This window comes from Blennius ocellaris, assembly GCF_963422515.1.
Source record: "Blennius ocellaris genome assembly, chromosome: 12".
NCBI lineage: Eukaryota > Metazoa > Chordata > Actinopteri > Blenniiformes > Blenniidae > Blennius > Blennius ocellaris.
Window position 1 is genome coordinate 13,029,776 of NC_137661.1, and position 12,556 is coordinate 13,042,331.

The window sequence follows — 12,556 nt, forward strand, 5'->3', positions numbered from 1 at the left end:
TACAATGTAGTGTTGTGTCTGTATAATCTAATAAAAGCATAATATTTAAAACATGATGCCCTATTACTTTGCCTTTGCCTTTGTACAATACATGAAAGAAATAAAATTGGCACATATATTTACTCAGACATCAGCTTGTGTGTCTTTTATTGGTGGACTTAAAATTGCTAAGAAATAATAGAAAAATGAAATAAGTTCTGGTCTTTGGTTCTTTAGGACAGAATCCTGACGGTTTATGTGTGTGTTTTGTGTTTGTGTGTTTGAGAAATCCTTTGGGTATTTGCTGTTGTGCTCAAAAGCTGTGCAGGATATTCACATGCACTTGCTCCTCGTGCCAACAACACTGTGTACCTACACGCACTGTTGTTGTTGTCATGTTGACTTAATCTACATTTCCCCACCGGTGTGTATATCTTGCATGTCGTGTGCTAGATCCCCTAACAAACAGTGCTCCCATTGGGAAGCTCCAGTGTAAATTCCATGTGTGCGTCGCATGCACCCATGCACGGTTGGATTTTCAAGATTATAGACGACATTACATTGATTGTATTGTGATTCTACTTCAATCATTTCTTTCCTTACAGTTACAATAGCCCTGAACTCAATCTGCATGTAAATATAATTATTTGCATTATGGATTTGCATAAGGTACATTGCAGAAGGTACGCAGGAAACACTTTGCTCAGATTCTTGCTTACTCAGTTTGCGTTGCTCTCTTAGTTAGATACTTATGAACAAGGTGGGAAAGTGTTTACTGTGGCACATAATGGGTGTCTTCTCGTGAGCTGCGTACTCATTTGTCCCATTGTGTTGCATGCATAAACAAATTATCTTCAATTAAAGCCGAACACAACAAATTTGATACATTTCTTTTTTTTTGTCCACGGCCCCAACTGCAACAAAAAAGAGCAAGGTTTTCGGTGAAAGATAAAGGAGGCAATTATTCAGATACACACACATCGTTAGAGCAATTAGGCCTCAACTCATAGAATCATGGAAACAAAAAAAAAAACGTCAAAGATTGTTTCCATGCTAAGTGAACACCCCTCCCTTGAGGTAAGAATTCAACGGTACAGGTGCAGTTGCTCATCTGCGTTACCATGGTGTTCTCATTAAGGTTAGTTAACAGTACAGGTGGTGGTAATTGTCTCTCAGAGCCCTGACCCACCCAGATGTTTTGCGCACACGCACCCACCCACCCACGCACGCACGCACAAGCTTCCGGCTGTTATAAAGACACTTCAGCAGGCAGATGGCTTATATTACAACTAAAATGAATTAAAACACATTTTATTAGTTTTAGGAGTTTTGTTAGTCAGACATCTGTATTTGTTAGGTCATTATTAAGAATGACAAACCTCGTCTGTTTTTCTATTCTATTATGTAAGCAAAGGAGATTTTACTAAGCTAAATTAATAGATGTAAACCTTGCAGGAAGGTATGAAAGCTGTAAAAACAAAGCTACCGGTACTGAAAAAAAATTGTTATTGTCCTCTCATGCCTCTGTTCAGCCCAACAGAGTGCATATGAAGAAAAGTCAATGATTTTCTGCTTCAAAGTCTGCAAAGTGTTATTCAGGTGATCAATAATAGATGTGCAAGGGCCTCGCTCACCCTCTCTACACAAACTATAGAAAGATTGAAAACAGTAGTTAGAAGGACCACACACAGCAGTGTGACAGGCTGCATCTAGTATTTCTAAGTTATGGAGCTAATAGAGATGAACTCTAAACTTTGTGGCCAAAAGTGACATAAAAACTTTGTACAAACAAAAACAGGTATACTTAACCTCCGGTACCGATGAGAATTTATTTATTTTTTAACAATTGAGCATTTTGCTGGCGCTTTCAGGTTTTGTCTTAAATGTAAAAACGTAACAGTTAAAAACATATTAAATGCTTTCACAGCACTCTTATGATGCTCACGGTATGAACTGAAGGTCAGTGTCTGCTGCATTTTAATTATTTTTTCTGTTTACATTGGAAATAGAGTTCAACCTTTTCAATCGTAGGTATTTTAATAATTTACATATAACCAAATAAAAGTATTTGTGGTACATTTTCATCAATACACAGAAATGTAAAGAAACATAATTACGGTTGCAGACATTAGCAATAAGAGTCTACTTGACATTTTATTTGGACAATATTTCAAAAGATATTATGTGAGACACAGAGCGCTTACTGAACAGTAAATGTATATACAAACATAATTGCTGGATTTGACATCTAGAAATGATGAAACATTATAAGGGACTGCATAGACCGATTTTGCTGTTGTTTCAAAAATAGATTTATGTGATTTGGTTTTGAGAAAGCACAAGCAAAAGCGAAATGTGTGTGATGCTGACACCTTACCAGAAAAAGAAGAAAAAAAAAGACACTGAATAATACAGGGGAGCCGGAGGGAACAGTGAACGGCTGCAGACTGACCGACAGGTTGTCGCTGGGGTCACTTGAAAGACAATGGGAGCCAAGCCAGAATGAAGTGGCTACTGTGAAGGGAGGCAAGCAGGTCATTTTTAGTCAGGCAGCAAAGTGACCGCACCTGGCCACAAAGGGGCTCTGGGAATACATTGTGTCGGGACTTCTGGTTGACCTCTGTGCTCCTTGTTCAGCTCAACTCTATTTTCTAACCACTTCTTTTTGTAAGACTACGTGAACGCGCGCACACACGCATGTTCTCTAAAATCACAGACAGACTACACAATCACATATTATACAATGAATAGGCTGCACTCACTTCATCCAGTACAGCCTCTGCCTCTTCTTCTGTTTTTCCGGGAAACCTGATCCTCATAGCGGTGAGTACTGCCAGGGTCTGCCCCACCAGCTCTGCTTCCTGCTGTTTAGTCCTCAGATTTATGAGAGGATCACCCTTCAAACACAAAAAACGAAAAAAGAGGCCGTTTTAAGCCCAGCCTACCTGAACGATTACACACAATATTACTTTGCCACAACATTTGAGTCACAAAATGTGTTTTATTCCGAACACAATACAGAAAAACAAAACATGAATACAATTAAAATGAAAACTTAAGACGCTTAAAAATTTTCAGGAAGAAGCATAAACGTATCAAATCCTACCCCCTCTACCATCCATATGTTTGCATCGTGTGGTTTTCTAAAATGCATCTAAAATGCATGAGAACAGATTATCACATGTAAATCATATGTGTTTTCAAACATGTTGCAAAAATGTGAATGGATGCTTTGTATTACTTTACAATGTGTGTATGAGTATTTCTATTTTGCAGGTTTTATATATATATATATATATATAGTCTTCCACTCTTTTTGTTCTCAATGCCTGACATTGCTCTTTCAATCCAGTGTATCCAGAGATGAATTTGTAAAAAAGAGAAGGGAAAGGAGAAGGCCGACAGAAAAGTCACGAATGGTTACATAAAAGGTAATTGAGGGCTACAGCAGGCCTATGCAGTACCGAAGGAACTGTTTCAAAGACTCTTATCGGGTTGGGATACAATATACTGTAAGTCCGAAAAGCAAAGATAGTAGTGATAAAATGAGTGATGGCAGTGCAGGGGCATTTGTTTCTCTGACTATAGTGCAATCAAACTGGAAAGTAAATTGTGATTGTTTTCTTAAAACTCACTTGTTTGAACACGAGACACTCTCCAGATATGACAGCCCAAGTGTTTCAGAAAGTAGTTATTTTTTTGTGTGACTGAAAGCTGTAAATGTCTGTAAATGTCAGAGTGTTGAGTATCCTACTATATTGGAGTGGATGGTCCCCAGGCTGTTGCTGTGAGGTACTCGATGAGAGGAGCCACTGCGACTCAGTGAATGAGAGCGAAGGGTGGCGGAGCTGGGCCGAATGAGGGGCGTGGCCATGGGAACTGTCGGTCGAGTGGACAACGCCCGCACGTCATTGGTGGATGAGAGGGAAGAAATGGAGCGAGGGCAGGATATGGACCGTCTGATTGGGCCAGAGAGGGTTGGCGAGGCGGTGGGGGCAGTGCTGGTTTTGAGTGACTTGACTGGAGGTTTCCAGTGCATGCGACCTGCAGAGACAGACAAGAGATGAGGGAGAACAGAGAGGATGACTCACTCACTGTCACACTTTTATTTCTTTTCTTCCGACAGGTTGTCTCAGTTCCCCCGTCAATGTCAAGATCTCGTCTCGATTTCTAGCCCTTTCCGATTTTCTTTTGAAAGGAAGTGCGGCATTGAAACTCCCCATCGTGACACTTTAGTAAATTAGTCCAATGGCCCAGTTTGTGTGATGATAACAACCACAGCATGTGTCGTCAGAACAAGAAACTAAACAATAGCCCTGTCTGGGAGTGGGGCGGATTAAAGAGTTGCTCACTGCCTGTCTCCCTAACACATTGAAAAAGTGAGGCAGAAAACCTGCACTAATGTTCTGGATCACCTTTGAATCTCCTCCAGCTTGTTGACCAGCCAGTACATTAGTGTGTATTTGCCATTTGTTCAGTGTATGTGTCTAACATCAAGGGTGCACACATGTAGTTGTGTTTGTGTGTACGCGTGTGCCCACTGAATGTTCAGAGGCACTGCTGATGCCAAATCGGAGCATTATGGGGCTTAGTTGTTGCAGCCTTTTGGTGGCTTGGTATGGAGTAGGGCTTGGCAAGGTTGCCGTCTCCACACACACACACACACACACACACACACACACACACACACACACACACACACACACACACACACACACACACACACACACACACACACACACACACACACACACACACACACACACACACACACACACACACACACACACACAGTTGGCATTCTAATGGCTTTGTCCCCATATTTTGTGATAAATAGAAAAATCTCGCGCAATGGCGCTGTCTATTGGAAAGTGAAATTGGCAACCTATAATGCAACCAGAGATTCCAAGGTCGGCACATACGTTGCCATAAAAAGGTGCTCTTTTTCTCACATCTGAGAGCTGAAAATGAGTTGATGCATGCAACTTATGTGAATTTGAGGACATGCTTGACACTTATCATTCTCGCTTTAAAGCAGATTATTTCCACATTAAAACTCAAGGTGTTTTCAAGGTACACTACGAAAAGTGCCCTTTTCTTCTTTTTTGAATCAAATTCCTTCATCTCAGCCTTTATGCTCACCTTTACTGGAACTGCACTGGTCAGGACACCTTTGTTTTGTCAAGGGACTTATAGTGCTTCACAACTTTACTTACACAGTCCTTTACTCAGGAACTCAAGTCTAACGCCAAGGATCTGTTTAGCATTTTATCACATCAATTACAAACATAAAGAGCAGATTGCTGATGAACATTCATAATATATATAGCATATCTATCTATCTATATATATCTATATATCTATATATATATGCTCCGTAGGCACTGACCAAAGCAAGTCTCAACATTTGTAGAGTACTGTATGTGTATATGTGTGCATGTGTGTGTGCAGTTTGAAATATGTCGACATTACAAGTAGGAATATACTATTTGAAAACCTTTTTTAATGTGAAAGTCACACCAGGCAGGAGTGTATGTAATGAACTTGTAACATCTCAAGCTCAATTCCACTTTCCTTATTGGATCGTTATTTACATTCAAGGCTCACTATGTCACTCCTCTCCACACTAAATTCTGCATTACCACGAAATACAGTCCACCTGGAAACACAAATGTGCAAGTGTAAAGGTTTGCTTTAATAACGAGGCTAACTACTTGATTCAGATAAACATTTTTGGTGAAGAAAAAAATAAATGACCATTAAACAAAGAGTGTATGATTAAATATGGAAGAAAAAGTGGGGGGGGGGGATGAAAGAGAAACATGATTGCAGGAAACATAACCTTTAATAAACCTCTACATTCTGGCTTGTGTAATAAATATTTACTTTGACACATGTGCACAAATTGCTGCTCTACCTGAGCGCTCAGCCATGTTCTTGTCCTTGCTCTCGCCAAGGTCGTAGGAAACTTTCTTTTCTCCTCTCTTTTCTCCACTTCTTCTCCCCGCTGCTTTTCTCCTCTCCTCGTCTTCTTCATCCGAAGAGGAGCAGGAGTTATCAACGCTGCTGCAACTGGTGAAATCTGTCAGGTAGTCTGGTCGTAGACGCCTCGGTGTTTGACTGCACTCTGGCATGGTGGTCAAGGGCTGGCAAGGATATACAGGCACAAAAAAACACACAGCATATGTGCACTTGTACATCAGGGCAGCATGAAGAAGCGCATGTGCATACGTGCAAAGTCATATTCACAAATATACAGTCAAAAGTACACGCACGCACGCACACACACACAAATCTGCATGCCTGTGCTTTCCCACACTCACAAATAACTTTTTGACTTCGACTTTTATTTTATTTCTAAACCCTAAACAGAAGCAACAACAACATTCTTTTAACAAAGGCCCACAAACCCAGCAGGGACTCACAAGGACATAAGTACACAAGCACACCCACGTAGCAAGAAGTTGTGATGTTGTCAGCCTCGCCTCACCCTAAACCCATTACCATCTGTCACTGGGAGACCTGGTGGTGACATGGCAAGCCCAGTTGCCCATATGCGTGTCTGTTTCCTTGCAGGCTCATTATGCACAAACACACAATTACACGTGCACTGTCAGTATAAATGGGAACACGGTTGGCTTCATACCTTGAACAAATTCGACCTGATTGGACATGCAAAGGTTAAAATCAAAATTCATGTTGGTCAGAAATACCGTGATCCCTGATTTCTTCAGAACATACAATACTTACAAAAAGTAAGGAACGTTCAACTTTCAAGTGAAATTTCAGGATGAACCGAAAATTCACTATAACCTTTATAGATTAGCTTAACTGTTCAATGTTTCAGTGATTTTTGTACATCTTGCCGTTCTCTAACAAACCTAAGGGCAAAATTCACAACAGGTGTTTGATCCAAGAATGAATCAATGAACTTCCTGGCTCAATTAGAATTGGTATTTACACAGTCTTCCTCATCATGCTGTTATCATTTTAAAACCATGAGACCAAGATGACACTAGAGAATTGATCAACAGCACCTCGCCATTGCGAGGCTTCAAACAAGATGTTCTGAGACAAAAGTGTCGACTGAGTTAAGAGTGTCACAGACTGTCATCAGCAAGTTGAGCAGAGACACAGAGAGACTGGAAGAGTCACAGAAAGACATAGAAGTGGACGCTCTTTGGCTTCATCCCTCACTGATGGCCACTTCATTGTGACCAGTACCCTGCAGAACTGGATGATTAATGCCACTCAACTCCAGACAAATTTAAGGAAGGTGAGAGGCACCAAGTGTCACATCAGACCATTGGAAACCGGTACTCGTCAAATCAATGTGTTCTGTGTGTTAGACGACCTGAAATTTTACCTGATCACACCACCAGCCACAAGAATTCATAGACCAGGGAAAATTTAGAATGCACAAGGGACCAGTAGGCCTCAGTGCTGTTCTCTGAAGAAAGTCAATTCACTCTGAGCAGCAATTATGGCTGCCAGCAATGTTTGAAACATCAACGAGAGCGCTATGCATCAGCTACTGTGGTGGTGGTGGTGGTGGTACAGTGTGGAAAGGAGTTTTTAGTCAATACACAACTGCCCTACACTTTGTGAACGGTACAGTGACAGGCCCATACAACCTGGATAACATCATTAATCCAGTCATAATGCCCTGTATGAACAATGCAGGCCTAATTTAATCTTCATGAACGATAATGCTCCAGCCCATCAAGGTCACATCGTTGGGTAACGACTGCTGGAGACTGGGGTAACCTCAAAAAGAGGGGCCTGCACATTCTCCAGACCTGAATCACATAGAAAACCTCTGGGATCAGATGAGTCACCGTGTAGAGTCTCGTAACTCGGAAACCCACAACCTCAATGGCCTGAGGGCTGTCCTTCAAGAGGAGTGTGATGCCACGCACAGCAGACAATAAGTCAACTTGTGAACAGCAGGAGACGTCGTTGTCAAGCTGTTATTGAGGCTCAAAAGCACATAAGTTATTGAGACGTTGACATCGACATGGAAATTTCCATTGCACGCTTATACTTAAATGCCCTGCTTTCATGATATATCACTGGAGCATGATTTTTTTTTTAAACATTTTCCACGAATTCCAGCAGAATTGGTATTATGTCCCTAATGCTTACGCAGCTTTGACAACATCAATAGCCTGTGAATGCTGCTTGTAGACAACTAGAGGCATCTTGTTGAACTTTGTTCTTAGTTGCGCTCATGAACTGTCATCTGTCAAAAGCTCATTTTCTAGTTTGCAAATGTTTCTGAAATTTCATATTTCAGCTCCATGTAATGCTTTTTTGATAAATAGCATTTCAAAGCATTTCTCAGAGTCAAACGTATTACACAAACTCCTGCTTCTAAGTTAGTTTGAAAAATAAGTATATCGTCATCTGAAGTGAAACATTAACTGGAGAAGAAAATCTGAATTTATTATAATTTCTCCATAGGGTACACCAGTTTTTCATATCGCCCTTGCGTTCACATTTCTGTAAATTATATAAGATACTACATTTGTGTTTAAAAGCTGTTGCAAATTTAAATCTTTGTATGACTCCTCTAAGACATCCAAGGTGAAAATACTTATATTAGTATGTGATCTACTCATTAACAAACAAGCTCTTTATTTCAGTCTGAAGGTCATTAAATTGTGCGTCTATTTTATATCCAGGAAGAGGACACACTGATAGCATTAATAAAGCATTCATACATCTGTTATTCAAAAGTCAGCTTGGGCAGAGCTGTCATGCCACACAAATTAATGGGCAGGAAGTGATCACAGGGCTTACACAGTCACCGCCGGGTAGTCGTGTGGGTGAGTGATGGAGGAGGATAGAGACAGAGAGAGATTAAATACATGAGAGGAGAATAAAAGAGAAGATGGGAACATCAGATTGATGGGGTGAGAAATAAAAAGAGGGGAGAAGGTGAATCTGAGTTTGGCAGTGCTGTTGAACAGTAAAGAGGCTCTGAATAGGCAGAGAGAAACGGAAATTAAATGAATGCAGAAAGAAAAGAGAAGGGCTTTGGAAATGTAGTAGTAGTGTGGAGGCAGATATCAAGTTAAAGGGTGAGTTGAGGTGAAGGTGAGGTAAAGAGAGGGCAGCACTAAGAAGAACAGATGTAAAAGCGTTTCTGTCAGAATGGGTTGTCGGCTTTTTTGTGTTTCTGTTCGGTTTGCGCACGGTCGGTGGACATGCAATGCGGAATGTATGGAGGGGCTTTTAGGGGTGTACGACGAGAAAATAAAAATATCTTGATAACTTTTAAACATAAAACAATAACGATATCCTGATGATATCTTATATAATGTAGTTTCTTTACAAAAAAAAGGGGGGGGGTGTACTATGCTTCTTACATTGTCCCATTCATACCTCAGACTTACTTATATCTTCTCATTTCTCTCTCAGCTGCATCAATGGCTCATCTTCTCTCCATGCTCTCGTCTTTCTGCCCCCTCTGCTCCATGTCTTTCCAGATAATAACACTGGGAAACATTCTACAACGTATTTGTGAGTCTGATAAGTTTTGAAGGATATGACACTGTTTGCGATTTTAACACTTCATCTGAAAATGGCAACATTTGAACCCAGATTGACACAAATGCTGAGTATTTCTTCTTTATCTGTTTTGGCATTCTCTGAATTATATACATTGCTGTAATTTTGTTCTCTTTGTCCTTCTTCTCGTTATCCCCCTGATCTGATTCCTCAGCTCCATGTCTTTGACATCTGCCCTCTTACATTTTTTCTTCGCTCCGCCCATATCTGCACTGTTTTCAACACCTCTGGTTCTGCAAAACGCCCTTTAAAAATCATATTTCTATCTTCCTCACCTTGTTAGGACAAAGTCGTGGTATTGCAGGTATCATGTGCCGCTTCATTTGGACATTTAGTGACACGGATGTCTTGTTTCTGTGCACTGCACTCCCTGGCACGGAGGCTGTGTTTAAAGGTCTTTTTTTTCTTTTACAAAAACAAAAGAAAAGGAAGTCTTAACTATACCTACAGATGTTGTGAGATCTGAAACCCATCCGCGACTAAACGTGGAGTTATGGACGGTTTTATACAGCGCACAGGGTGAACTTGCGGGGAGGACGATTGTGCAGCAGGTGGACTCGGCCTGTGGACGAGCGCACACACAGCCCCATGTGTGACGTTTCTCCGCACTATAAAAGATTGATTAGCGGGATTTGCTGAACATGTGTGAAGATTCCTATATATTTCCTTCATGCTAGACACATCAAACAAATGTCCTGCCAATGGTGTCCCTGCGGGCATCATTGCACTGAAACAAAGATAGTTTGGGAGCCCCTTTCTCCAGCTGCATGCCATTCTCGGCAAACGATGGGCCACACCGAACCGCTGATCCTCCTCAAGAGGCCAGGCTCTCTTGCTCTACCTGCACGCGGGGTGACCCACCCCACCTGACTGAATAATGGGGCAGCTGAAGTAAAAAGGACAAAGAAAGGAGGTCAGGTGGTCAAAGAATATGACAACCTTGAGCAACTTGATTTTTTTTCTTTGGCTCTTTTACCATCTGATTTCCTAGTTCGTTACTTTTTGTCCTCTCTGCCCTCTCTGCCAGAACATGTCATTAGCTTAATTTCCGGCGCTCAGAAGCCAGTTTCCTTTAGCCACACTCCTAACCTCAAGCATTCCGCACACTGTTGGTTCAGTATCAGCTGATGGCTTGTGAGCACATCACCCTAAGGAGTGAATCCAGCTGTCAAAGCACTTTTTCCCCTTGTACTTGATGTCTCTCTCCACACACTCCAGCAACATTGAAACTGACAGAGCCCAAATTAATTTGGACAACAATAATTGTGTCTGAACAAATCCTCATTTCAGCTAAGGCCTCTCTAATGCAGCATTGAACTGCCCTGTCGAGTCCCTAACACACTCTTTAAGTGCTCTAGTCAATTTAACCCTCGAGTGAGAGACGGATGTGGAAGTGCGTAGAAAGGAAGAGATGGAGAGGTGAATGGAGAAGAGTGAAGCTGGGTGATGGAGGAAGAAATCTGCTGTCATGGGAAATCAAGGGTGTGTATAGGTGCATGTGACAGTAGGGGAGAGGCGACAGATAGACAAAAAGAAAGATAGCTCGGAGAAAACACAAGAAAGTGGCTGACAGCCGTCCCCAAGGGGAGCTGGGGTTTTTTTCTTTGCAGCTCTTTATGATTCTTTTTATTCTTAACTCTTAACCCGCTACCCCCCTGCCCCTTTATTTTTCTGAATCACATTGTATGTGCTGTCTATGGGAGTTAGCTGCAGGCATCCACCTTGCATCCATCCCCACATCCTGACACTCAACTTTGCACTTTTCCTCTCGTCCCATGAGAGTAGTGGACTCTCTCTCCCTCTCACTCACTCACTCACTCACTCACTCACTCACTCACTCACTCACTCACTCACTCACTCACTCACTCACCTTAGGGCCCCGTTGCCTGGTGGATTTGCCCATTAGCTTCTCATCGTCTAGTTCACATTGTTCCAGCAGATCCAAAATATCCTCCTCCTGTACAAATGTTGTTCCATTGAAAAAAAAAAGTACAAATCATCAGCAAACAGTAACAGAGTAGTTCAATCTTGTTGATAAATTGATAAGTTACAATAATAATGCTCTGAAGTTTCAAATCTCTAACATCCTTGAAGTCAAAAGAGGCGTGAGTAAACAAATATATTTTCTTTTAACGATTAAAACAGGGCCAGAAAAAAAAAAAAACGTAAAACTTCATAAGCATATGTGGCTTATCTGGAGGTTAGAAAAGAGGCCCGAGGTGAGCAGTCAATGCTTGTTGGCAGCACTCATAGAGACTGAATTTGGAAAAGGCAACCTTCCTGACTTCGCCAAAAAAAAAACACAATCCTTGGCCATTTGGCTATAGCTGAAATACAGGAAAAGGTGATTAATGTTGGTTCACAGCTGGGACACAAGGTCCCACTTGCTGCTCAAAAATGGATGAAAGGTGATTGTTCTCTTTCAGATTAGCCATCAAGCAGCTTTCGGGGCCCATGAAAAGGGCAGTGTGCCCCTGGTTTTCTGCATTAGTCTACATGTTATAGATGTGTATGTCAGTGGCATATGTGTGTGTCTTGAGCAATTCTTATTTCAGTTTTACTCTCAACATCAGTCGAGTCATATTGCTTCCTCTTTTTTCAAAAATGTGAAACTTAAAATTATAGTTTTTCAATTTATCTGACTTTTAAGTTGGCTTCAAATGTGTAACCTTAGGTTTTATATTTTAAGTAAATCAATAAGAACAAATTAAAATAATTTCTATAAAAATTTGAGACTATCAGAGTTAGTTAGAATGATCAATTACAACCTCCTTAACTATATTTTTTTATCTAAATTAACTTGTGAAGGTCGCATTAAAACTGGCTCTGCTGACCTTAATGAGCATCCCTGTACATTTGCCCTTTTTTCTATCTGCCTTGGTCGACAGATGTGTTCAATAAAGTTATTATGGCTGACCATTAAAACACACTGAGAGAGAGAGAGAGACAGAGACAGAGACAGAGACAGAGACAGAGTAATCACTAATTCTAGATTATTGTAAGA

The 12,556-nt window shown here is 41.1% G+C and overlaps 1 protein-coding gene across 1 annotated transcript in view; it reads right to left on the reverse strand.

Annotated features, from left to right (window-relative positions):
* Nucleotides 1–12,556, reverse strand: part of ttll7 (tubulin tyrosine ligase-like family, member 7) — a gene marked incomplete at its 3' end in the record, with an annotated part of 64,738 nt that overhangs the window by 13,972 nt on the left and 38,210 nt on the right. Inside the window, exons 13-16 of the mRNA XM_080505796.1 lie at nucleotides 11,423–11,509; nucleotides 5,897–6,125; nucleotides 3,734–4,023; nucleotides 2,742–2,876 (exon numbers count right to left, since the gene is read on the reverse strand). Coding sequence (XP_080361922.1) covers nucleotides 2,742–2,876; nucleotides 3,734–4,023; nucleotides 5,897–6,125; nucleotides 11,423–11,509 — 741 coding nt within the window. The remainder of the gene's footprint in view (nucleotides 1–2,741; nucleotides 2,877–3,733; nucleotides 4,024–5,896; nucleotides 6,126–11,422; nucleotides 11,510–12,556) is intronic.